Source organism: Colossoma macropomum, unplaced genomic scaffold (assembly GCF_904425465.1).
Source record: "Colossoma macropomum unplaced genomic scaffold, Colossoma_macropomum, whole genome shotgun sequence".
Taxonomy (NCBI): Eukaryota; Metazoa; Chordata; class Actinopteri; order Characiformes; family Serrasalmidae; genus Colossoma; species Colossoma macropomum.
This window is the reverse complement of record NW_023495872.1, coordinates 159,669-185,303: the sequence shown is the minus strand read 5'-3', so window position 1 is coordinate 185,303 and position 25,635 is coordinate 159,669. Positions and strand designations below refer to the sequence as shown.

Here is a 25,635-nt window from a genome sequence, read left to right as displayed (position 1 = left end):
AAAAAAACATTATAATCAATATAAAGTCAATAACATTTACTATTACTGACTTTGACTTAACACATGTCGGATGGTGTTGTGTGGATTGTTATTTAAGACCCTTTAGTCTTTAGTTTGTCTTTAGTTTAGCACTGGACCAACAATGCTAATGTAGCTAACTAGTAAAGGAAGTTTATATGCCACCAAATAGCATCATGCTAACTGCATGCCTGAATTATCACAAGCTTGTCTCAAACCGTGTGTTGTCCAGTAGTTTCTAACAGACTTGTTTATGTGGTTTCTGCCTCTCTAGGACACGCTGTCATCTATACGCATGGTCTAAAGCATCACGCTAGCATCATGCTAACTGCATGCCTAAATCATCACACAATAGCCTTAATAACTAGATAACAGTGTGTCATACATTGTCAGAAACCACGAAAGTGAGTCTATTAGAGTTTACCTAACAACTCAACACGGTTTGAGGCAACTGTGTGATGATTTAGGCCTGCAGTTTGCATGAAGCTAATCTGATGTTGGCTTATTTAAGCTTTTATTACTTGCTAGCTATATTTGCCTATTGCTCTAGCAAAAAAATCAAACGTTGACGTTTGGCATAAGGAAAAAAATGTGCACATTTGATTTATTACAAACTATTCTTAAAATCAACTGAATTCAAAAATAATAATGTTACTTTTCTGGGGCTCAGATTGCTGAAAACAGGGAGGTCTTCAGCGATGACCCCTTAGAGAGGCAGTACGTGTACCTGCAGGCCCACTTTCCCTCCACTGTGCTGGAGAAGGTGGTTATGGTCTCCTTCCAGTCAGGCTACATATTCATCCAGACAGACAAGAGCATCTACACACCCAGCAGTACAGGTACAACACTCTGAACTCACCAATGAAATGTTGAATTGTGCTCCCTTTACTACGGTTCAAAGCTGCCCCAATACTGAACATGCGTGTACAATGGACCTTTCTACCTTTTTAAACAAAACTGGCCTGTATGTGTGTTTAAATCTTGACCTATTCCATCCTTCTTCAGTTCAATTCAGAATCTTTTCAATGAGTCCTGATCTGCAGCCGCTTGACCAGAGTGGAATCTCTATTGAGGTCATAGTAAGTACTCAAATATGAACTCTACACTCTTTAAAAAGAGAAGGAGCAAAAAAAAGATGTGCAAAAAGGGTTTCTTGATGAAAATCGAGGAACCACTTTTAATTTCCTAAAGAACTGAGTGTAAAGAACCTTCACCTAATGCAAAGGTTCTATACCAATACATAACATAATACTAATGGGTGGTTGGGGTATATTTTTGTTTCATTTTCTAAAGTATTTAAAGGAATTGCTTAAGTTACTCAAGTTTACAAAATTGCCATTTAACCCAAAAAGCAGTCAATCAACCAAAAGATGTTACTTGTTTACTTTTTTTTTTAGGTACGAGTCTAATGTAGCCAACAAGTAATGGAACACTTACCTACATCATTTAGCACCATTTGCATGCCTAAATCATACACTTAGCTCACTTGCCTCAATATAGCAGTGTGTCATACAGTGTTAAAACTGCATATCGCTGTTGTCGGAAGAAAACCTAAATGGTAACTTTACAGGAGAAGGAAAAAACCTACTTTAATGTAAGTCAATAGAACCAGACATTTTTCTAGGTCATTTTGGGTCAGTTCTTTTAGCTTATTCATCATGAAATTTCCATACAATGTAAAGGGTAACAGGTATTTTTCAAATTATGTGAAAAACTGAAAAACGTTAAAAATGGAGATGTGAGATTTTCTTCCGACAACAGCGATAAGCAAGTCCACATGGTTCAGTACAGTGACAACTGGTGAGCTATAAACTTCCATTACTTGTTAGCTACATAGCTCACATGCAAAATTAATGATGCAAACTTTAGACACCAAACATGTCTTGATTGATTGACTGCATTTGAAGTATGGGGGGGGGGTGGTTGAGAATAAACTGTACCTTTGATGTGCATGAGGGTATTTGAGTATAGAAGCAGATTTAAGTGACAAGGGGTTGTTTCCTTAGCATAATGTAGTAAAAATGAGGATCGATGTTGTACATTTAAGGCGTTTCCCCCACTTTTATTTTTTCTGGACCGAGAGGTGTTTACCCTGATAGTTTGGTTCATTTGGGCAAAGTTGTTTCTAAGCCTCGGAGAAGTCTAGAAAACTGATTTCTCATTCCTCTGAGAAAGGGTTTGATTCCACAGCCAGGCGACCAGGGTCCTTTTTGTATGGAGTTTGCATATTCTCCCTGGGTTTCCTCCCACAGTCCAAAGACATGCAGTCAGGCCAATTGGAGATGCTAAATTGCCCCTAGGTGTGAATGTATATGTCTATCTGTCTGCCCTGTGATGGACTGGCAACCTGTTCAGGGTGTTTCCTGCCTTCTGTCCAGTGAGCACTGGGACGGGGTATTTAGGGGTTAATGGGTCACTTTATATATGTAGTTTAAATGGATGTCAGTATGTTTGGGTTGTTGAGCATTTGCTTATGTCATGTATCATAAATAAAAATTCTAACTTTATTTTTCTAGAATCCTCAAGGAATCACAATTCATAGGGACACGATCTTCCCTAAACAAGGGACTCTGACTGGAAAGTACGATATTCCTGAACTTGCCAGGTTAGTCCACTGCAGTCATTCTTTTTGACAGTATATCATTATAGATATCGTGTTTGGGGGACCTCAAACAACATTTTTAGCATTTTTGGACTTGAAATGCTGTGTGTTGTTCTCCCAAGCCCTGGAATATGGACTGTAGCAGCTTCCTTCAAGAACATCCCTCAGAAGAACTTCACTGCTGAGTTTGAAGTGAAAGAATACGGTGAGATTCATATATTCAGACAACAAAAACATACCTGCTGTGTTTCCACACACATACTGACTTATGTCTTGCTTTGCAGTGCTGCCAACCTTTGAGATCATCTTAAAACCTTCAAAGTCTTTCTTCTACGTTGATGATGATCGCCTTCAAGTGGACATCACTGCCAAGTAAGAGGAATATGACTTCAACTATAACCTTTCACAGAAGTATATTTTGTAACCTTTCTGAAATATGGAAGATTGGGGGGCATGTCAAGCATTTAACTACAGAATAGTGGAATAGATAATGACTATCCATGACCAGGAGACCACATACAGTGCTGTGAAAAAGTTTTAGCCCCCAACCCAATTTCTTCTATTTATGCATATTTGTCACACTTGGATGTTTCAGATGATCAAACTACTTTTAATATTAGACAAAGATAACCCAACTAAACCCAACATGCTGTTTTTCAAACGATGATTTATTTATTGAAGGAAAAATGCTGTTCAGTTGTGCCTGGCCCTGTGTGAAAAAAGTAATTGCCCCTTTAGCTACTAAATCAGCCAGTTAACCAAATTCAAATGAACAAATGGAGAAAACTTGGAACAGTGGTGAACTTTCCCAGGAACCATATTGTCCTTCAGGAGTTTCTCCATCAGAAAATCCTGAAGGAAAATGTCCCCCTGTCAGTTTGTGACCTAAACCTCAAGCAGTTAGGTTATGCAGCAGAACAATGATCTGAAGCACACAAGCAAGTTCACCTCTGAATGGCTCAAAAGAAACAAAATTAAGGTTTTGGAGTGGCTGAGTCAAAGTTCTGACTTGAATCCCATTGAGATGTAATCAGTGATGTAACCAGTGTGAACTATGTGAAGGTATCTGTTTGGGAACAAAGTGGAAGGAACCGCGTTCGTGGTGTTTGGTGTGATGCAAGGTGACGGCAAGACCAGCCTGCCAGCCTCTTTAAGAAGAGTAACGGTGAGCTTTACAGAGTTTTTAACACCGTGAGAAGATATATCACAAATGTACGTTTAATAAATTTGAGTGCTTTCCTTTCCTCAACTTGTTGAATGTTTTTTTTTTTTCTTATGTCATTTTCTTTAACATACTGTATTTTTTTCTGTAGATCAGGGACGGAGCAGGAAGTGCAACACTGACTAAAGAGATGATCCAGAAAACTTTTCCAGACATCAAACAGCTGGTTGGAAGCACTTTGTATATTTCAGTCAGTGTTTTAACAGAAACTGGTAAGAGTCAATCATCTGAGCTTGTGAGTGTATGTGTGCATGTCCACTGTCATTCACTCATTATGCTCAAATATAAATGTTTGTGCTTCAGGTAGTGAAATGGTGGAAGCTCAGAGGAGGGGCATTCCGATTGTGACATCACCTTATACCATCCACTTCAAAAGAACACCTAAATTCTTCAAACCTGGAATGCCCTTTGATGTCACGGTATGAAGATATGTACTGACTGTCCACTTCATTAGAAACACCTACGCTGTGCTTCCACTCAATGGCTGCTTTATTAGAAACACCTACCTTGGGCTTCCACTCACTGGCGACTTTATTAGAAACAACTACCTTTACTTCCACACCTTGGTCACTTAATCAGAAACACCTATAGGTCTTCTGTATAGATGTATAATTACAGAATCTACCAGATACGTATATTTGTATATTTTTTTGCACTTTTAGTAAAATTGCAATTAGTGACAATCTGTCCTCATAGTCTTTCAAACAGCCCATGCCCTATTAACCAAAAGCAACAGGCAAGCATCTGATGAGCCAGTTGCACTCGAAAAAGCATAGTTCCCATGTGCTAAAATTGAGAAACATGTCCACAAATCACCAGTGTTTTACTGGGGACTGGCCCCTGCATGTGCTTGCTTATGATCTTATAAAAAATTTCCTTCATTTGCAACACAAATTTGATCAGGATTTGTGATTTGAGTAGGTTTACGTGACAAATCCAGATGGGACACCTGCTGAGAAACTGGATGTTATCGTCAACCCTGGAGGCGGACAGGGCCGAACCAAGGCCAGTGGCATGGCAAAGATCACAGTCAACACCCAGGCAGGAGCCAAGAGTCTACAAATTACTGTGAGTCTTGTATTATTTGGGTTTGGCAAAAACTAACTGCTTATCAATTTGCATTTTAATGCCATCACCAAAAATGTTAAAATAACAAAGTGGAAGCCTCAGTAAGAATGTTTGATCATATGTGAAAACTCCTACAGACACCAACCAATCAATGGGCCTCTTTCACCAATGTCCTCCTAAGTTTGTTCTTAAATGTGTTATTGAGGTGTCATAAGAAAAAGTCTACGTTAGATTCATGTTGTGTTCTTAAACCGCAGAACTGTTCACACGTTTGGGCTCTTGAGTGTGTAGATTCTGTTCTTACCTAGGAACAAATCCCAAATAAGAAAACATTTTTCAATGTCAGAGTCTTCATAAAAACGGTGTAAGTGGGTTTTAAGAATATTTTTTTTCTTAAGAATGGTTGATTAATGGGGCTCTAAATTATGATGCAAACAAAAGGGAGGAAACCTGCATGATTTTGTCTTCACCTGGTATGTGATATTTGCATTTTGTTGTAGTTTAGACAGTTGTAGTACAATTATATGGAAATATATGGAAATTATTTAACTTTTACCTAGGAATGGGCATTTCAGTCAAATCTGATAATCAAATTTGTAAGCTATTTTTTGCCTAATATTTCAAAAATACTCTTTTTCTTGCCCTTAAAAGTTTCTCATAGGATTACAGGCTACTGCCTTCCAGATGCACCAGGCAAACATGATGCAGTGTCCATAAAAACCTGCCACTCTAAATCTATTACAGAGTCTTGAAACTTACACACAGAAAGACAGCAGAGGGCCGGCGTTTCCACAGGTTTTCATTCCAAACAAGCAGGAATGCACATGACTCAATTCAAGCAATTATATGTTACTAAGTTGTTGTAACCTCACCTGATACCTTTAAGCTGGAAAGCAGGAGTTTTTTGTGAGGAGTTAACTGATACCAAATGTGATATATGCATTAAATTATGTTTATTCCAGAAATATATGTGAGTAGAGTATAAAATGAGCTTGAAATTTTAAGCAATGTTTTATTATCTGCCCTTGTGTGGTAGCCTATAGATCAGGGTTAGGAAACTCTTGTCCCTGAGGGACTCCTGCATAGTTTTGTGATCTTTCTGCTGAAATATACATGATTCAACTCATCAGTTAATTGGCAGGTTTAGCTGGTAGAGCATAGAAATCACCACAAAGTGTTGGATTTCCACCCAATTCCGTTTGTTTACCTCTGACCGCTGCAGTACTTGTCCTTCTTTGGACTAAAACATAAGATGCAGACACTGAAGGTGCCCTTTGGTGGAGTACAGAGTTCAGACAGTTCACAGTTCATAATATAAGAATGAGAAAGAAGCTAAATGGCTTATGAAAAATACCGATATTCTATCATTTTTTTAAAAACTTTCATTACTATTTAAATATTTAAAACTTCTGATTCATCGCAACTTTTAACGGTAATGTTTGTGGTGTCTCACAGGCGAAAACCAGTGACCCAGCCATTTTAGACAAGAGACAGGATGAAAAACAAATGACTGCCGAAGCCTACGCTACTAAAGGAGGCTCCAGCAATTACCTTCACATTGGCATTGACGCTGAAGAACTGAAAGTTGGTGATAATATGAAAATTAATCTGAACTTCGACAAGAGTCCTGGTGTCCAAAATCAAGATTTCACTTACCTGGTTGGTACTCTTCCAGAACACAAACACATACATAGTACACACATAAAATGATTAAGAAATTAGATTTTAGGATATTTTTAGGGTAAAAACAGTAATCATATAAATAATCCTTTGTGTTAAATAACTACACTTTTTTATAAACAAAGAGTCCTGTTAGAATCATCTACAGTTCCATTCAACATTCCAGACACATCTAAAAATTTTCCAATTTATTTTAAACCTATGAATTAAACATCTTCTTTTGTGCTTCTTCTTCTCTCAGATCCTTAGTAAAGGACAGATTGTCCAAGCAAAGAGGTTTAAGAGGCAAGGACAGTCTCTAGTCACTCTGTCTGTCCCGGTCACCAAAGACATGCTTCCTTCATTCCGTGTGGTGGCGTATTACCATGTGGGAGTTTCTGAGGTTGTGGCTGACTCTCTCTGGGTTGATGTAAAGGACACATGTATGGGAACGGTACGTCACCTGCTGTGTTCTCACACAAATCTCAGACTGGCCGGTACCAAGTTGTACTGATAGGATCAGACATTATGATAAGCTTTAGCAAATAATACACATCTGCTCAAATTTTTTAATCAGGAAAAAAAATGCATTGCAAAGGTAGAGCAATAAATGCCATAGTTTAGAAGTTAGTTTTACAACACATTGTTAAAAAATATTAACAGAGCTATTGATCATGCTGGATGTTTTTCAGAGCTTGGCTCACTCAGCAGGGGTTTATCTTGACCTCCTGATCCAGAAAATGAATAACTACGCTGCTCCTGGCTGGCTCGCCATTTGTTAGATTTTTAGTGTAGTTTAGTGATGTTTCAAAGTTTGTTTAAAGAAAGAAAATTTGGAGAAATCTGGAGTCCAAATAGCAGAAAAATGATTTACATCACATCTCTGGACACAACAGGCCCTGATATCAGAATGTTATCTGGTACGAAGAAAAGAGAGCACATTACTCCAGTTTTAGCATACTTACACTAACTCCCAGTGCATTACAGAATCCAATATAAAATGGCATTGATGCTTTTAACTGTTCCACGGTCTCGTTTTAAACAGAAACAGAAAGGGGATCATGCTTTTGCTGTTGCAACACCAGGACTTTGGAATGGTCTCCCAAGTGACTTTAGGCATGCCCCATCTGTGACTTAAACCAAGCTTAAAACACATTTTTAAGGATTAGCATTCAGCAGCTGTTAAACTGTGGAACTGTGGATTGAGGAGTGTACACCGTTGTGTTAATGTATGGTGGTGGTGATGGGAAGATGGAAATCCTTTTTGTATCTTTTCTTAATGATGTGCTTGTGATTGCAAGAGTTTATAGTCATGCCTGTCAGTAACTTACCCAACTGAAATAGAATCTTTCTCTAGAGCATTTCATATAAGGACTCAACCTAAATGTCTTCACAGTATTACCATAGTAGTCTTCCATAGTATTCCTCAGAACCCTGAACGTTGTATTTTAGTAGGAATCTTTCACTTTAAGATTGAAGACCTTGGTATATCAACCTGTTTCTTTTTTATCTTGTAAACCTAGCTGAAAGTGGAGGTAAAAGAACCCAAGAGATCATATGAACCTGGGGAGCGGTTTGGTCTCAAAATTACTGGAGATCCTGGTGCCAAGGTTGGCCTTGTAGCTGTGGACAAGGGTATCTTTGTCCTCAACAAAAACAGACTCACACAGGACAAGGTATTTGGTTACCAGCAGAACTGATAATTATCATTGATAATCTGTAGTTTTATGGCATGTTTTTTACTCTGGTTATCTAAATAGTTGTTTATTTTTTCCAACAATAGATCTGGGACATCATTGAGAAGCATGACACTGGCTGTACAGCTGGCAGTGGTAAAGACAGTATGGGGGTTTTCTATGATGCTGGTCTGCTGTTTGAGTCAGACAAAGCGGGAGGCACCAGCTCTAGAACAAGTACAGTAGATATTTTGCTTTTTCCAACCAGTAATGTGATAAATGTGCAATGTAGAATGTAAAACATAATTGGAAATTGTTCTTCATTAGTTTGTTAAAATGGTAACAATGATCAAATTCATATTGAAACACCATTGAAAATAATGGCATTTTTTTCTGTCTAGCAACTGACTGTTCCTCTTCACCAAAGAGAAAACGGAGAGCTGCGACTGTTCTACAGATCACCCACACACTGAGTAAGAATCTGGACATGAATCTACAATCTAAATATTGTCAGGTTTCATGAAATACATCTGTGTTGTAGATCTTCTACAAACATCTATAATGGCACTTTATACACAGGTTTGTCCTGCCCATCCCAGCACTGACCTCTTTACTGTTTTTGATCTAGCTGGAAAATACAGTGGCGAACAAAAGAAATGTTGCGCAGATGGACTGAGGAAGAATCGGCTGGGCTACACATGCGAGAGGAGAGCTACGTTCATCACCGACGGTGCAGAATGTGTCCAAGCCTTCCTGCACTGCTGCAAGGAGATGCAATCACGCAAGCAGGAGGAGGGAGAGGAGGAAATGCACCTGGCTCGAAGTAAGAGCCAACTTTGCTCTGAGTTGTGGGAGGTCTTCAAAGAAGCTTAAAATGTATTTTCTTTTATGTTAATTTCACAGCAGTATTTACCAAACAGCTTCAATTTATTCATCAATGAGGCAATCATAGAATTAGGCTGAAAAACTAATTTCCCTTACCCTTTTTTGTGTTTGTTCATGCTTACACAGGTGAGGAAGATGATGATTTTTATGTAAGCTCAGATGAAATTACCTCACGTACACAGTTCCCTGAGAGCTGGCTCTGGGAGGACAAGGTGCTGCCAGGCTGCCAAGGAGGCCAATGGTAAGTGTAAGACAATAGGAAATGCAGATATTTCCACCCAATTAGGGCTTATCAAGCTTGAACGTTTGTTACTCTCCGAAAGTGGGTCGGATCAGCTTCAAACTTTGCAGCTAAATAAGGCCAATCAAGCCATTTTCCCAGGCCCATTTCCAAGGCCATGTCAGCCAACTTTTCTCACCCTTTGGGAACCAGAGATATCACCTGAAAACCTCTATATTCCTACAAGTGACTTGTGTTAGGGGTTAATGCTTGTGAATTTGTTCTACCCAAATAACCATTTAGGACACTAACTGGTGCTTTTCTCTTTTCCTTCCAGTGCTACAACAACCCTCAGCATGGATAATAACTATCTGAAAGACTCCATTACTGCCTGGCAGATCCTAGCCATCAGTCTGTCTAAGACACATGGTCAGTATCCAGTGGCATAGTGTTCTTACACTGTTTTTCTAAAAAAAAAAACTTTTGAACAAGTTAAACAACATAAACTGTGATAAGATATTAACTTTCAAGTTTTACGACTCCTTGAAGCAGGAGTGCCCAAGCTTATCCACAAAGGGCCGGTGTGGCTGCAGGTTTTCATTCCAACAAAGCAGGAGATCACCTGATCAGCAGTTTGAAGACTGAAACCAACTGATTAAACAAGGGGAATCAGTTGTGCTCCAGCTTGTTTTGAGGGAAAACCTGCACCCACACTGGCCCTTAGTGGATAAGATTGGACACCCCTGCCTTAAAGGGTTAGTGTGCTGTGACAAACACCGCATGAATGACATTTGCAGTGGCTATTGATTATAGAATATGACAATTATCTCTCAATCTTTTTCTCTCCAGGTATCTGTGTGGCTGATCCTTATGAAATGATTGTTAAAAAGGATTTCTTTTTGGACCTAAAGTTGCCTTATTCAGCGGTGCGCAATGAGCAATTAGAAATCAAGGCCATTCTGCACAACTTCTCTAATAAGAAACATAGGGTACATTTCTTAAGCCTTTCTTATTTCACTGATTTAAGTTTCCATTATGAGCCAATATAGGTTTTCTGCTGATGTTGACGACATGATTTGCTGTCCCCACTAGGTGCGCGTGGAATTCACAGAGACGGAACATGTTTGCAGTTCGGCCAGCAAGAAGGGCAAGTATCGTACCACAGTTAATGTTGAAGCACAGTCCTCCAGATCCATCTCATACATTATTATTCCCATGGAGCTGGGCAACCACTGGATTGAGGTGAAGGCTGCAGCATATGACTCAACACTCACCGACGGAGTAAGGAAGGCCCTGAAGGTGGTGGTGAGTGTCAGCTGAAGAGTGTCAGCACTCGTCTCAGAGAGGTTCAGAGAATGTCATTTAGCATGAGCCATGGGCAGCAGGCTGAGATAATGATATGTGAGTCTGTGGTACAGGATTACTCTCACATCAGTAGTATACACCAATGTAAAAATTACAGATAAACTAAGCTGGAGCTAAAGTCAAGTTTGATGCTTGGGTTTAAGACTATTTCCATCTGAGGGGACAATAATGAAATATAACTTCTGAAATTATTGGACAGATCCATTACACTATCTTTCTCTTTCTCAGTCTGAAGGTGTGTTAACTTCAGTTGAGGAGAAGAATGTGGAGCTCAACCCCTCTAAAATTCCTGGTGGGTATTTTGGTCATTTTCACTACACTGACCTTTACATATTATCTCTAATTCATGCTACATCAACATTATCCACTCAGCATGATTTTCAGTGTTCAGATGAATGAATAAACTCTTACTATCCTTGTCTCTTTGTCCTCTGTAAAAAGGTGGCGTGCAAATCGTGCATGTGAAGAGTGACATACCAGAAGGGCAGATTCCAAACACTCCTGCACATACATACATCACTGTGTCTGGTAAGAGAAATGTAGCCATTCTAGGTATATATTCTTAAAGAGATGCGTACAAACTGCATCTCAATAAAAATATATTTCTTAATTCACAACATCACTCAGTTCTGTGTTGGGATACCTTCAAAGTGGATGGATGGATGGATTGATAGATAGATAAATAGATATATAGATAAAGAGTTAGATTGATAGATCCATCAAAAATTTGGTAGAAGAAGTTGCCTGGACTCAATTACATGGTTAATTGACCCTGAAAAAGCCTTCATTAAAATATCAAATTGGCCATTAGAGGCCCAGGTGACCATCAAATGTGGTATATACCAAGGAGATGCACCATGCTCACTGCTGTTCCACTGCTGTAGCCTCTCAGGCAGATCAGGACTTAGAGTAGCTATGCATACAGGTTCATTTATGTATCCTGTACATAAATGACATCAAGGAGTACACCAAATCCATGAAAGACATCATCTTACAAATCCACCTGAGCAATATATACATAAAGAATAATGGGACATCCCCATAGACAAAACGTTAGATAATTCCTTTACCAGATAGGGAATGTAAACAATTTGGATGCAGAGGATGTGCAGGATAAGTCTATCCATAGACAGACTGTAGATGTTGCTAACGCTGGCTATGTTTACATGCAAAGATTGCCAGTCCGAGTCAGGGAACCATACTTCACATGTCCTTATTAAAGAAGGCTGAGAGGAAGACGTCGTGTTCTGAGACACATAAGCTGGACGTCCGTCCCACCGCCGTCTTTTAAAGCTCAGAGCATAAACTTCATCTCCTCTACAGACCATTTTCTGGTCCACCATGTTGAACGTTATAAACTTTCACTATGACGTGAACGCTCGTGCACAGGATAACCCACCTCGTTTAATCGGATAGAAATTCCAACTGAGGTGTATACATAGATGTATTCTATTCCGACTGAGCAATTAGTCGGATTACTGACGGATTAAGACTGTAAGTAAACGTGGCTACTGAAAAGTCCTACTACTGTCTGGAAAGGACAGGAGTGAGGGACAGCAGATGGGCACTTATTGTGGCAGCACAAGAACAAGAATTCAGCAATAGATTGATCAAAACAAGAGCGCAGACACTGAGGCACAATCAGGAAGCAGGGATCCTATACAGCTGGGGTCTAAGATCATGTGGGATGTTGATCCTGACAGATAAAAAAATGCCATATATGTAAATGTAGCAATCTCAAGAAGTGGTATCATGGGGAAATACTATAAATAAGGATGTTCTAGAACTCAAAATACTAAGGATTGAAAGAGAAATTAAACAGAACATGGAAGGCTAAAAATGAGGTTGTCCCATTGGCTACATGAGCAGGATCCATGACTATTTAGCTGGTGCACTGGCTCCAACAGACTCCAGGAATGACAACATTGATTTCTGTCCACAATACTACAGATTTTCTAAGAAGAATACATATTATGTTCTTACATTTACGCTCTTCTTTGCTCTCCATCAGGTCAGGAGGTGAGTCAGACAATCGAGCAGGCCATCAGTGGTGATTTCATGGGGCGCCTAATTGTGCAGCCTTCTGGCTGTGGAGAGCAGGTCATGATCCACATGACCCTGCCCCTTATCGCCACACACTACCTGGACACCACCAAGCAGTGGGAGAAAGTTGGAATGCAGCGTCGTGCCGAAGCTGTCAAACACATCCGGACAGGTGAGAAAACTCTTCCCTAGCACTTTACTGACTGCAAAGCATACTTTACATTCATTTTCTTGGGAATTTTCCCAAATTAAGTGCCAGATTAAGCCAAAAATGACTAGAAACAGCAGATATTATACCTGCATATAGCATACTTTTTGCTTCAATTTGCTTAAAGGATATCAAAGGCTATGGATATGCTAATTAGGTGATGGTATTTTAATGATATCTGTCGGTGCTTGCACAATGCTATCACTTTTTTATGCTGGTCAGTACCAGATTCCTGTGTATAACTGAAGATGACCATACCTTTGACCTAGGGGTCGGTGATATGGCAAAAATACGGTATCATGGTACTGGAAGACATTTTTATGATCTATGATATGAATCATGACAGTAAGTTTTTCTGAAGTTTAATAAGTTTGAAAAACAGCATAATTCCAAAAAAAAGTGGCAACAAGACCATGTTCAGCATGTGTAGTGTAACATTTCTTTTTAGCGCACTAAAAATTATCTGGGGACTAAAGACACCAAAGTTTTGAAAGCAGACCTTTTTTTCCAGCACTGCACTCTCTGATTATGCAACCATGCTTTTGAATCTCATGCAGAATGTGGCTTGGCGTAGTTATGTTGAAATAAGCATGGACATCCCTGAAAAAGACGTTGTCTAAAAGGCACATATGTTGCTCCAAAATGTATATAACTATCAGCATTAATGGTGCCTTCACAGATGTACAAGTTACCTACTAATACAACCCCCCAATACCATGACAGACCCTGGCTTTTGAACTTTACGCTGGTAACAATCTGGATGGACGTGTTCTTCTTTAGCTCTCAGGAGACAATGTCCATTTTTTCCATAAGCTTGACTTGTCAGACCACAATACATGTTTGCATTGTGCATCAGTCCATTGCAGATGAGCTCAGAGCCCCGAGAAGTTGATTATATTTCTGGATGTTGTTGACATATGGCTTCCACTGTGCATAGGTCATGGGCATTCGGTTGTTTTTAGCCTTGCCCTTTATGCATAGAGTTTTTTTCTGGATTACCTGAATCTTTTGACAAAATTATGCACTGTTAGATGTAAAATACCTAACATCCTTGCAATTTTACATTGTTCTTCAATTATTGGATTATTTGCTGATGGATTTTTTGGTAAAGTGGTGAGCCTCAATCCATCGTTGCTCATAAAGGACTAGGAATTTCCTGGATGCTCCTTAAGCATTATTGCATCACCCATTTAAGGTGTTTTTTGAACAGTTCACAATGTTCCTAGTCTTAAATAACCCCTAAACCAACTTTTTTGGAATATGTTGCAAGCACCAAATTATATTTAGAAAAAACAAAGTTAATAAGGTAAAACATTAAACATATTTCCTGTTTTCATTTAAAAACAGGTCAAAGTGGATTTACAAATCAATGCTTTTGCATTTCACGTGCTGTCCCAACATTTTTGGAGGTTCGTTAAATGTAAATATAAAATTAAAAATGGAAAATATAAGGTTACAGGACATACATTAGATCAAAGGGAAAAGATATAAACATTGAGGACCTTCAGGAGAAGTTTAGTTTGAGTAAAGTTTGAGATTGTAACAAAATGGCATCAGCAAAGGTTTGAAACTAAGGGTTTGAAGCTAAATAATATAGAAATGAGAATTTATGGTTATCCACCAAAAGCTGATTAAGAGCAGTCGTAATTCTTTTACCCCACTGAGACTGATGCCTCTCTCTGTGCTCTTAGGTTATGAACGAGAGCTGACTTACCGTAAAGAGGACGGATCCTATGCCGCTTGGATAAACAGACCCAGCAGCACATGGTAAAAAAGACATAAGCATGAGACTCACTGCTTCTCTTCTCTCTGAATAATTCTGCCATATTCCTCCATGCTCATCACTAATTCATTCATAATTCATAGTCCATATTTCCTGTTTGTTCATCTTTGTGGTGAAGGCTGACGGCGTATGTGGCCAAAGTCTTCGCCATGGCCAGCAGCCTCATTCCCATTCAGGAGAATGTTCTCTGCAGCGCTCTTAAGTGGCTGGTTCTGAACGCACAGATGCCAGATGGCATGTTTAAAGAAAATGCACCTGTGGCTCATGGGGAGATGGTCGTAAGTTGAAATCAGCTTTTGCTTTTGGCTGAACACATACTCTTCTTGGATCTCTCACATCTCAAAACAGTTCAAATCCAGTAAATCCAGTGTTGTAGCGCAGGCTTTTTTCTGTGATTCCAGGGAGATGTACGAGGAAAGGATGCAGACGCATCTCTGACAGCATTTGTCCTGATTGCCATGCAAGAAGGAAGTGAACTTTGTGCGAAGTCAGTCCCTGTAAGTCAAATCTGATGTGCGAAAACAGATCAGCTTATGCTATACACAAAAATCATATATTTATTTAAGGTTTTATATACACTGCTGGGCAAAAAATGGGAAAATAAAATGCTTTTTACTGATAGTTTTGGCCTGGTCAGAGTCCAGATTTAAACGCTCCAGAGAATATTTGGTCTCACATTAAACACAAACTAGCTCAGCGATGTCGTTGCCATCAGTGCTGGGTGGAAAAATACTGACTAATTTTTCTCTAAAATTTACACACAAAACTTTAAAATTTAAAGAATCAAAAGGAAAACTCTCCCATATTAAGTTACTTTATCTGTTTGTTTGAATGATTTATTGTTAAAACCATTAAAAGCTTAATGTTTTGCCAGTTTGGGCTTAACCCTTTTTTGGTCTAATTTTTTTCTTTTCTTTCATCTGAAATACTGTAAAATGACTTACAAAAATGTTTCATTAAAAAAATACAAGGTTTTGCCACAACAGTGACTATATATAAACACACACACAAACATACACATGCATGCTACATTTTTGTCTCTCTTTCTTTTTTCTTATTCACTTAGAGTCTTCCAGAAAGTATGAAGAAGGCCATTGATTATCTGGAACATAGAATTCCCACATTGACCAATCCTTACGCTGTTGCTATGACGTCCTATGCCATGGCCAGTGCTGGCAAATTTGACAAAGATTTCCTGATGAAGCATTCCTCTGGAGGTCAGTGAAGCTCACATTCAAATGAATGAAGTGTTTCAGGCAGGTGAAAATGAAATACTCTAGGATAAATTTGTGCTCAACAGCTTTATTTTTTCTCATGAACAGATGGTGCTTTTTGGCAAGTCCCTAGAGGACACCACTTCTCCCTGGAAGCCACAGGTTATGCCTTGCTGGCTCTGGTAAAGGTGAAGCAGTTTGACGAAGCAGGGAAAGTTGTGCACTGGCTCAACAGGCAGACCAGTCCTTATGGAAGTAGCGGCACCACACAGGTAGGCCTTATTCAAGCAAATGATACCCTGATACCACATGTAGTGGCTAGTCTTAAATTGAAAGTGAAACCACTTTCAGATGCACTTTCAGAGGAATTCAAATTAGGGATGCACCCGTAATGAGTGAGTCATTTTGCGATGAGACCCATGTGCAGGTGAATTTAATAGGAAGCCAATGAACAGTTCAAGAATAAAGGACAAGTAGGAATATTCTCAGAGAATGCGATGCAACGAATGTCAAAAACCTTCAAAAAAGAAATAAATCCAAAAACCAGAAAAAAGACATGAAACTCTGCCGCTCAGACTTGAGAGAAGTGGCAAAATGACCTTGCAGTTAACAGTGGAAAGTACAGTCTTTACTAATGCGCAGGACTCAAAACAGGAGTGAAAGCATTGTATGTAAATTTCATGCTGAATGGGCCAAAAGAAGCAGCCTAAAATGTGATAAAATCTGGTTCCATTGACTTACATTAAAAGTAAAGTATCTTTTTTTCCATCTCCTGTAAAGCTACCATTTTGGAGATAAGAGATTTTGTACCGACAGCAGAGATATTAAAAATAAAACATTGTAAAAAAAAACAAAAAAAAACAAAAAGAATGTACATTAAATTCCTTTAGTTTCAAAATTGATTAAATTCTATTTAATTTCAGAGGTTGAGAAAAGAATCACATTTAATCTCATCTCTGCGTATTATTTGTCACCCAGTCAACTATCATCGTCTTCCAATCTGTGGCTGAGTACTACAAGCAAGTGAAGAGGCTTCAGGATGCAGACTTGGATGTGGAGGTGGCTGTGAGTGGACGAAGCAAATCCAGCAGATGGATTTTCAAAAGGGACTCATCACACCTCAGCCGTTCAGACAAGGTTAAACATGCTCCTTAAACTGTCCAGATCATTTTCTCTTTTATTTTCTTGGATCATTATTGTTAACTGTTAACTTGATCCATATCTGTACATCTTTTACACAGCAATAAAGCAGATTACATCACAGTTACTGTCAAAAGTGCATAAACTAAATGACAAAAGCTGTGATGATTTGATATAGTTTATTTACATGGAAACAATGTGCATCATTAAATTAGCTAAATTCTACCCATGACTTTTTTCGGTGCTCTTCAGTTGTGCTGTGTTTGAATTTTGATTTGATTTGTGACCAATGCTGAAAATCGGTGTGAATGTTAATAAAAGTTTAAGCCTTTTTGGAAGAATCAGAATATTTAGAGTTTAGAGTTCTGCATGCATAAGATTTTTTTTTTTAAATGTGTCGTAATCATGAAAATATTAAGACTGAATGAAGTACTTTTGTGTCTGTGCATCTACAGGTTCAGCTCAAGCAGCAATTTAATGTTACTGCTAAGGGAAGCGGTGTGGGATCTCTCAAAGTGAGTATTCACACATGCTACACTATGTGGTCAAAAGTATGTGGACACCCCTCCTATCAGTTCAAGTGTTTTAGCCACACTGACTGCGTACAAGCAGACTAAATTAGGCGTATGGCCATGCAATCTTCATAGACAAACACTGGCAGTAGAAGGGGTTCGTACTGATGAGCTCAGTGACTTTAAACATGGCTCTGGTCATAGAATGCCACCTCTGCCACAAGTCAGTTTGTGAAATGTGTGCCCTGCTAGATCTGCCCCAGTCAACAGTAAGAGCTACTATTGTGAACCAGAAGCATCAAGGTCCAACAGTAGCTCAGCCACAAAGCAGTAGACCACGCAGACCCACAGAGTGGGACCGCAAAGTACTGAAGTACATACTTCATAATTAAGCAATAAGCCGCTTGAGGCTGTACATTACTGTGATTTTATCATGGGAGGAGTGTTCTTAAACTTAAACTCGCTTCCCTGCGATAAAATCGCAGTAGCACACAGTCTCAAGTGGATTATTGCTTTTATAAAATGCTAGCCAACATGAAATACGATAAAATACACATTTCTTCCAGAAAATTATTTATTATTAATAATAATTGACATAAGTATTCCGCCAAGAAATGTAGTTCCTTTAGAGTATGGTGGCATTGCCAAGTGACCATGGACGGCTGAATGAGGAGAATGTTCAGTCACCCTTTACTGTACAGTGCTGTCATTTCATGAATTTTTAAACTTTTTGTCGTATGACAATGAACATATGATAACACAGCACTGTTTAATACAAAAACTTTCACTTTATAAGTACTTTTTGGTCCCCAAATTATCACCTTGAGTCTTATTTAGCTCCAATCCAGCAGCGCCCCTCTTCTCATGCTGGGGCTGAATCTCAAATGGCTCCCTGCTCCCTACATAGTGCACTACGTAGGAATTTAATTACTGGATCCTGCAGCTGAACAGTGCAAAATACAGCTAAGAAACAGTCATTTGGGACTTGGGACATTTGGGAGTTACATCTATACTCAATAAATGATGCACTATTTGGCTGTAGAAGCTAGAATTTCTAAACTTTCACAGTTAGCACTCTATTTAGGGAGTACAGAGCCATTTGGGATTCTGCTTGGATTTGGCACGACTCCTGACTTTAACACAGACATTTGAAGCATGTAAGACATTCAAGTGACATTTTTTAGACTTTTATACAGCTGTTTTACAGTGAATTATACCATACATACTTTAATTCAAGCCTGTGATATTAATGATGGAGTTGTTTAGGCTGTTGGCTCTTTTAGCCTGTTAGCTAGCTGACCAGCCCAGTTCTTGTTAAGAACATAAGTTGTCAGCCACTCAGTTTAAACAAAAAACAGGTTCTTACTTCATCAGTACACTCGGTGGTCCATGCGAGCAGCATTAGTGTCAAAATTATTCCATTAATAGCACAAGGGTTTTTTGCGCCATACCGCAGTAATACAGAGTTCAGTTATTGTAAAGAAGTCATAGGTGTGTGTATATTGTGGATTTTACAACCGCTTTGAACACGGCTCAGCCAATCAGATTTTAGGACCAGAACTATCCGTTTTATAATGATCATTTCTGTTGTATCATTTGCTACAGAGTTCTAAACTGCCTTATCCATATTAAAGCCCATGGATTTGGCATGGGATGTCCAACAAGCTCATATAAGTGTGATGGTCAGGTATTCACATACTTTTGTGTGTGTGTGTGTGTGTGTATATATATATATATATATATATATATATACACTGTTTTCATATTTGTTGTATATTGGTTGATTAGTAATAAATATCCTTCTTATAGGTGGTAACATACTACTATGCTAAACCCACTGAGAAGGAAAGTGACTGCAAACTGTTTGATCTTACTGTTAAGATGGAAAGACAACGTGAAGGTAAGATTCATCATGTATCAAAATGTGTCTCTATGTGCAACTTTAGTCCTAGTTGTGGCACAGAACCAAGCAGTTTCCCTATATTTTACTGAAAATGTTATTTCCATCTCTTTTCAGTGACATATCTAGGGGCTAAAGAAAGTTATTGGGTCACCATTGAAACCTTGTGAGTATACTGCAAAATGTATAGCGTGTGTACAAATTTCACTACTCTTATGTTTTAGGCTGAGAAAATACGCTATTTTAGATTATGTGGTCATTGAGTGTATGTTTTATCCATCTGCACAGCTATAAGAGCACAACCAGAGATGCCACTATGTCTATTTTGGATATTGGCCTGCTGACAGGATTCTTAGTGGATGAACGTGACCTCGTGGATGTAAGCAAATATCTGGCAGCTGACATATCATTAACACTTTAAAACCTAGTAGGAATGTAAGAGTAAGCTTATTATTCCAGAAACTAACAATAATGCAATGGAATTTAACAGAATGAAGTGAAATAATGGATTTAACATTTGCGTTGCCTTCTTGGGAAGTAATTTCCATCATTGTTTTTGCTTTAACCCCTTAAAATCCCAGGCTTATTACATACTAAGACTTATTATTCAGTAATCACAGGGACTTTGTCGCAAACTGGTTAATCTATTAATAAGTTCTAGTAGTATGTAATAAAACTTTGGGCCCATCGGCACGCCCTGGCCACGTAAGGGGTTAAACTTTATAAACATATGTATTACCACTCATTTCATGTGTGATATGTGTTTTCAGCAGATAATCATAAGTGAATTGGGTAAAAAAATCTGACAATTTTGGAAATCAAGTACATTTCTTCTGAATGTAATGATTGAAACCTTTAAGGAAAAGCGTGGTTATGTTGTGTAAAATTTTTCCTGGACATCACTTGGATGTTGCTGGTTGGATGTTTTGCATATTGTATATTTTCTGTAAACACATACAGTTTTACAAAACACTGTAAATTATGTAAAAAAAAACAATTTCATATCCAATGTGTGCTCAAACATTAGTCTAATTTTGCTTTATTAAATGTATTATTTTATGAAGTGTGCTATTTTATTAAAACTATATTTTTATAATGTGTCTTACACTTCCATCCTTTCACATATAACATGATGTTTGTCATTTTTCTTGTGCCCTTAACAGCTGACCACCGGGGCTGACAGATATGTTCAGAAGTTTGAGATGGATAAACAGCTTTCAGAAAGAGGCTCCCTCATCCTCTACCTAGATAAGGTACCTATGAGGACAACCCTTTATCAGACTCACTTCCCCCTTACTTAAATCTATGATTGTTTTCTAATGTTGGTCGAAGCCCATGAATAATTCATGAATGTCTACATGCGCTACATGTAACATTTTTACATATGTTACTCTAACATGCTCCTTTGAACTACATTGACAAAACACATTATTAGTGTGTCAAACTCTGCTGCTGCTTCTCACCAGGTGTCTCGTGGGGTGATAGACAGGATTGCTTTCAGAGTGCACAAGATCACTGAAGTGGCTATGCTTCAACCTGCAGGCATCACCGTGTACGAGTACTACTCTCCAGGTATGTTAACCATAGGCGCACACACTCGTGCACAGAAAGAATTTCGTTTTAGAGGGGGCTGCTTACAGCTTGAGGGTAGGGCAGCAAGCAAGCATTATGTTTCAGAGACATTGACACAGTGAGGAGACAAACACTAAGTAAGTAAACAACACATAGTAAACAACACACAGTTACTCACCTTGCATTTAACTGGGTAAAACTAGCGGCTAAAAGCTAAATTAACTTGAGTCCCACTTTTTACAGCACTAGCAGTGAACATTTTTGCATGGAATTTGTTTTCTTTATCACAGTCAACTACTACTTGCTAGCTAGGTGAAAGGCCTTTTGGAGCTACCACAGTCCAGCTACCATCAGGAGATACAGTGGTGCACCCTAATGCTGTGTTTACAAGCAGTCTTTCCAAGCCTTTTTACATGACTGACAGTTCATCAGTGATAGTGTCTGTCTCTTTTAGTTATTTAAGTCTTGAGAATGCAGGAAAACACCTTTGCCTATGATGACTAAGGCCCAATCCCATTTCACACCTCACCCCTACCACTTAGCCCTTAGCCCTCCGTTTCTAGGGGTAGGGTGTCCCGATTTTTGTTGAGCTAGAGGGGTAGGGTGAAGTGTTGGGGCTACATGGCCCTCCAAATGGAGGTTTTTCAGAGACTCCAAACAGAGTGATATGAGAAGAAAAGAAAAACAGGCAGGATGGCTGTGCAAGCAACCAAAGACACCCACAAATGTGAGAATTTTCTCAGTTAAAAAATATGATAATCATTATATTTTCTTAATTTAATGTCGTTTCAACGCATTATGGTTTTTTTTTCCTTATAACAAGCATAAAAAAAATCACTAATAGTATGCTAATGTCTCAGTAGCTAGCTAGCTAGCTAAATTTCCCGTTCCACCTTAAATAGTCCAGCAGTTCTGATGCCTGAAACACCAGAATGTAGCTGCTGCTCCATTTAAGGTGGAACGGGGAAAATTCAAACAAGAAGCTGACGAATATCTGACTTCAGCTTCATCTCACTGAAGAATTAGGGGTGGGCGATAAGAAATAATTCTTGCCCCCCCCCATTGAAGGCATATGACCCCCTAAATGTAACTAAAGCCCAGCAGTGAGGTAGCTGAACTTTACCCTCCTCTGCTATCACTGCAGACTTGCAGGGTCGCCTACAGAGCAGCGCTAGTAGCTGTTAATGAAGTAGTATTCTTTTTATTTGAGGGTCCCATTTGGTAGAGAAGATTTCAACCACTACCAGTTGCAACCCAGTTCCAAGGGGCAACGTGACACTCAAAAACATGGGGTGGGGGTAAAAATAAGAAATGGGATCGGGCCCAAATTTCAAGTAAGAGAGCCTAGGCCACCCGGGCCGCCCCATAGTTACGCCACGACACATACTGCAAGTACATATTCACAGCAACGAATGTTTGTGTTTTCACAGGGGAACGCTGCACGAAGTTCTACCACCCAATGAAGAAGGACGGAGCTCTGAACAGATTGTGCAATGATCAGGAGGGTCTGTGCCAGTGTGCTGAAGGTACGGGCATTCATAGCTATACTGCTAACACTAAACTAGCAAAATTCATAATTCAGTAATAGAATATTTCTTATTCATTAGAAACCTGTTCATGTGGACTAGCCTATTTGTCATTTCCTATAAAAGACAATCACTTTAAAGTCCAAATTTTGTGCTTTTACCTAAAGTCTAAACACTCAATATCTTCTGCCACAGAAAACTGCAGCGCCCAAAAGAAAGATAAAATTCCAGAAAAAGATCGGGAGAAAAAGGCTTGTGAAGCTGGCATGGATTACGGTAAATGCACCGACAGTGACACATACAGAGTTTGTCACGTAAACTTGTGTCACATTTTTTGAGCAATATGAGTAATATTAGAAATCACTGAAGTAATCAATTTTGTGCTTTTGTGCACATTCTACAGTTTACAGAGCTAAAGTTGTGAAGACTGAATTGAGCCCATACACAGACTACTACACCATGAAGATTGAACAGGTTCTGAAAGAAGGTATGACTTCTGTTCATCTGTTTAGTTTTAGTTTTTATGTGACCATCAGTAACAATAAAGTGTCTCGTGAACATCTCACAGATCACCCACTGTGTACCACTGTGTCACTTACACCAGGAAAATTAAGATTGTTGGGAGCTTTGAAATGGAAGTAAAGACATGTGGAGTACAAATGTGACACACCTAATGAGTGTTTGTATAAGGTAGGTGTTAGAGGTGTAACAGGGCATCATAACATTATGATATCGCAATGCAAAGCTGTGAAAATATGCATTGTGGAGATGTGACAGTGCACATTCTGTTAAATATGCCATCTAATGCATTTGCATTGTTTTTTTACTGCATAGTTTGCTTTATCAGGGGTATATTGGTGATACAGTTTCCATACACTGCTTCCAACATTCAATTTTGTTGATACAGTATTTAGCAGACATACCCCTTGTTGTCTTCTGAGTGTCTCTCATTTCATGGAAACCACTGCTAATGATTAAAACTAGACATCTGGGTGCATCCTATCAGAGTAAGGTAACCAGGGAGGAGCTAGGGCTCATGCTGTGCAGACCCCCACTCTGAAATGACTGGGCTTTTTTTCCTGAAGACTCAAAAAAAACAAAAAAAAACATGATGCATGATGAAATGGTTCCATATAGCACCAAAAAAGTGTTCTGCTTTTGTTACAAGGTTGACATCATAACAATACCAGAACCAGTTTTGGTGCTGTATATAACCCTTTTAAAAAAAAAGTTCTACATAGAGCCATATACAACACGTTCCCCGTCAATCTAAAGAACCATTTCCTCATGCAAAGAACCATTTAATTATGCATTCTATATAGAACCATTGGATGTCATTCACCGACCATTCTTAAGAAGAAAGATCTTCACAAAGACTCTTACATTCACTAATGTTTTCTTATTTGGGATTTGTTATTAGGTAAGAACAGAACCAACACACACTCATGAGCACAAAGGTGCGAACAATTCCGTGGTCATGAATCTAAAGTACACTTTTTCATAGGGCCTTTCTTAAGAACACATTTAAGAAGCAAAGTTAGGACGTTATTGGTGAATGAGGGCCAATGCATTTACAAAAGAACCCTTAAAGAACCGCCTTATGTAAGAGTGTATAAATTCTAGGGGGTTTGAGAGGTGTCTCCACTAATGTGTATGTTTTTTTGTGTAGGCACTGATGCAGGTGTGGAAGGACAAGAGAGAAGCTTCATGGGTCACGCTAACTGCAGAGCATCTTTTGATTTTGAGGAAGGCAAGACGTACCTCATCATGGGCCGAAGTGCTGACCTACCAAGGATGGGCGGAAGGTACTTTTTGAGCATTTGGTTTACACATGTGCTAGTGAATGTCTTTATCTTCAAAGTCTACAATTATAAAAGTAATTTAAAACTGCCCTGGTGATGCCTCTGCTAAAAAAGGGGATCCTTCCGTACTAAATAATTTTAGACCAATTTCGACCTGCCTTTTTTTAAGTAAAGTCTTGAGGGAAAGTTGTTTTCAAACAATTAAATGTGTATCTAATATCAAACAAGATATATGAGAAGTTTCAGTCAGTTGTTCGTTCTAACCAGAATACTGAGACAGTATTGGTTTGCGGTATGAATGCACAAAATCCTTCTATTCTGGTTTTATTAGATCTTAGTTCAGCTTTTAATACTGTTGACAACAAGATTTTAATCCAACATCTTGAATGCTGGGTCGGCCTTTCAGGCACAGTTTTAGAATGGTTTAAATCATATTTAGATAATAGGCAGTTCATGGTTTCAATGGGAAATTATTCATCAAAAAGACTGGTATTTCTTGTGGCGTGCCTCAGGGTTCAGTTTTCATGCCTTTGCTTTTCACTTTGTACATGCTACCTCTAATGATGTCATTAGGAAATCTAATATAAATTTTCATAGCTATGCTGACGACACACAATTATAGATATCTATTCCTTCTGATGATCAAGACTCTGTAGACAGACTAACCAGCTGTGTGTCAGATGTTTATCAGTGGATGTCGCAAAATTTTAAATCATGAAAATTACTGAAATACTGATCGTTGGTACAAAATGCTTTATGAGAACCTTGGTCCTTTAGCTTCATACACCAAACCTGAAGTACGAAACCTGGGTTTGATTTTAGACTCTGAGCTCTGCTTTATCCTGCATGTAAACACAGTGGCTAAAGTAGCTTTTTATCATTTGAGAAATATCACTAAAGTTCGGCCTTTTCTATCTCCGAGCGATGCAGAGAAACTTGTTCATGCATTTGTTACAAGCAGAGTCGATCACTGTAATGATCTTCTTACTGGGCTTCCTAAGAAAACTATACATCCCTTACAACTCGTACAAAATGCAAAATGAGTGTCTATCTGTTTGTTCCAGCATGAGATCTTAGATCTGTAGATACTGACCTTCTGAAAATACCTTCTGTAAAATACAGCAAACATGGAGCGACTCTTTCAGTTATATAACTGTGGAGCTCAGTTCACCTTTTATTAGACACTTTTCAAAATCTCTGTATATTTTCAGCATTAAAAA

The 25,635-nt window shown here is 38.7% G+C and overlaps 1 protein-coding gene across 1 annotated transcript in view; it reads left to right on the top strand.

The window, feature by feature from the left end:
• LOC118803209 (complement C3-like) overlaps positions 1 to 25,635 on the top strand; it is a 28,838-nt gene that overhangs the window by 2,231 nt on the left and 972 nt on the right. Inside the window, exons 3-40 of the mRNA XM_036563739.1 lie at positions 689 to 857; positions 1,024 to 1,097; positions 2,535 to 2,623; positions 2,743 to 2,825; positions 2,905 to 2,992; positions 3,683 to 3,785; positions 3,934 to 4,054; positions 4,146 to 4,261; positions 4,764 to 4,910; positions 6,366 to 6,569; positions 6,832 to 7,023; positions 8,093 to 8,245; positions 8,353 to 8,482; positions 8,647 to 8,718; positions 8,874 to 9,068; positions 9,257 to 9,371; positions 9,688 to 9,779; positions 10,200 to 10,339; positions 10,443 to 10,655; positions 10,944 to 11,007; positions 11,157 to 11,243; positions 12,727 to 12,930; positions 14,658 to 14,733; positions 14,868 to 15,027; positions 15,151 to 15,246; positions 15,816 to 15,966; positions 16,072 to 16,235; positions 16,942 to 17,100; positions 17,559 to 17,618; positions 19,425 to 19,515; positions 19,633 to 19,681; positions 19,804 to 19,894; positions 20,679 to 20,768; positions 20,982 to 21,087; positions 22,518 to 22,613; positions 22,809 to 22,889; positions 23,017 to 23,100; positions 24,283 to 24,418. Of these exons, the coding sequence (XP_036419632.1) occupies positions 689 to 857; positions 1,024 to 1,097; positions 2,535 to 2,623; positions 2,743 to 2,825; positions 2,905 to 2,992; positions 3,683 to 3,785; positions 3,934 to 4,054; positions 4,146 to 4,261; positions 4,764 to 4,910; positions 6,366 to 6,569; positions 6,832 to 7,023; positions 8,093 to 8,245; positions 8,353 to 8,482; positions 8,647 to 8,718; positions 8,874 to 9,068; positions 9,257 to 9,371; positions 9,688 to 9,779; positions 10,200 to 10,339; positions 10,443 to 10,655; positions 10,944 to 11,007; positions 11,157 to 11,243; positions 12,727 to 12,930; positions 14,658 to 14,733; positions 14,868 to 15,027; positions 15,151 to 15,246; positions 15,816 to 15,966; positions 16,072 to 16,235; positions 16,942 to 17,100; positions 17,559 to 17,618; positions 19,425 to 19,515; positions 19,633 to 19,681; positions 19,804 to 19,894; positions 20,679 to 20,768; positions 20,982 to 21,087; positions 22,518 to 22,613; positions 22,809 to 22,889; positions 23,017 to 23,100; positions 24,283 to 24,418 (4,541 nt within the window). The remainder of the gene's footprint in view (positions 1 to 688; positions 858 to 1,023; positions 1,098 to 2,534; positions 2,624 to 2,742; positions 2,826 to 2,904; positions 2,993 to 3,682; positions 3,786 to 3,933; positions 4,055 to 4,145; positions 4,262 to 4,763; positions 4,911 to 6,365; positions 6,570 to 6,831; positions 7,024 to 8,092; positions 8,246 to 8,352; positions 8,483 to 8,646; positions 8,719 to 8,873; positions 9,069 to 9,256; positions 9,372 to 9,687; positions 9,780 to 10,199; positions 10,340 to 10,442; positions 10,656 to 10,943; positions 11,008 to 11,156; positions 11,244 to 12,726; positions 12,931 to 14,657; positions 14,734 to 14,867; positions 15,028 to 15,150; positions 15,247 to 15,815; positions 15,967 to 16,071; positions 16,236 to 16,941; positions 17,101 to 17,558; positions 17,619 to 19,424; positions 19,516 to 19,632; positions 19,682 to 19,803; positions 19,895 to 20,678; positions 20,769 to 20,981; positions 21,088 to 22,517; positions 22,614 to 22,808; positions 22,890 to 23,016; positions 23,101 to 24,282; positions 24,419 to 25,635) is intronic.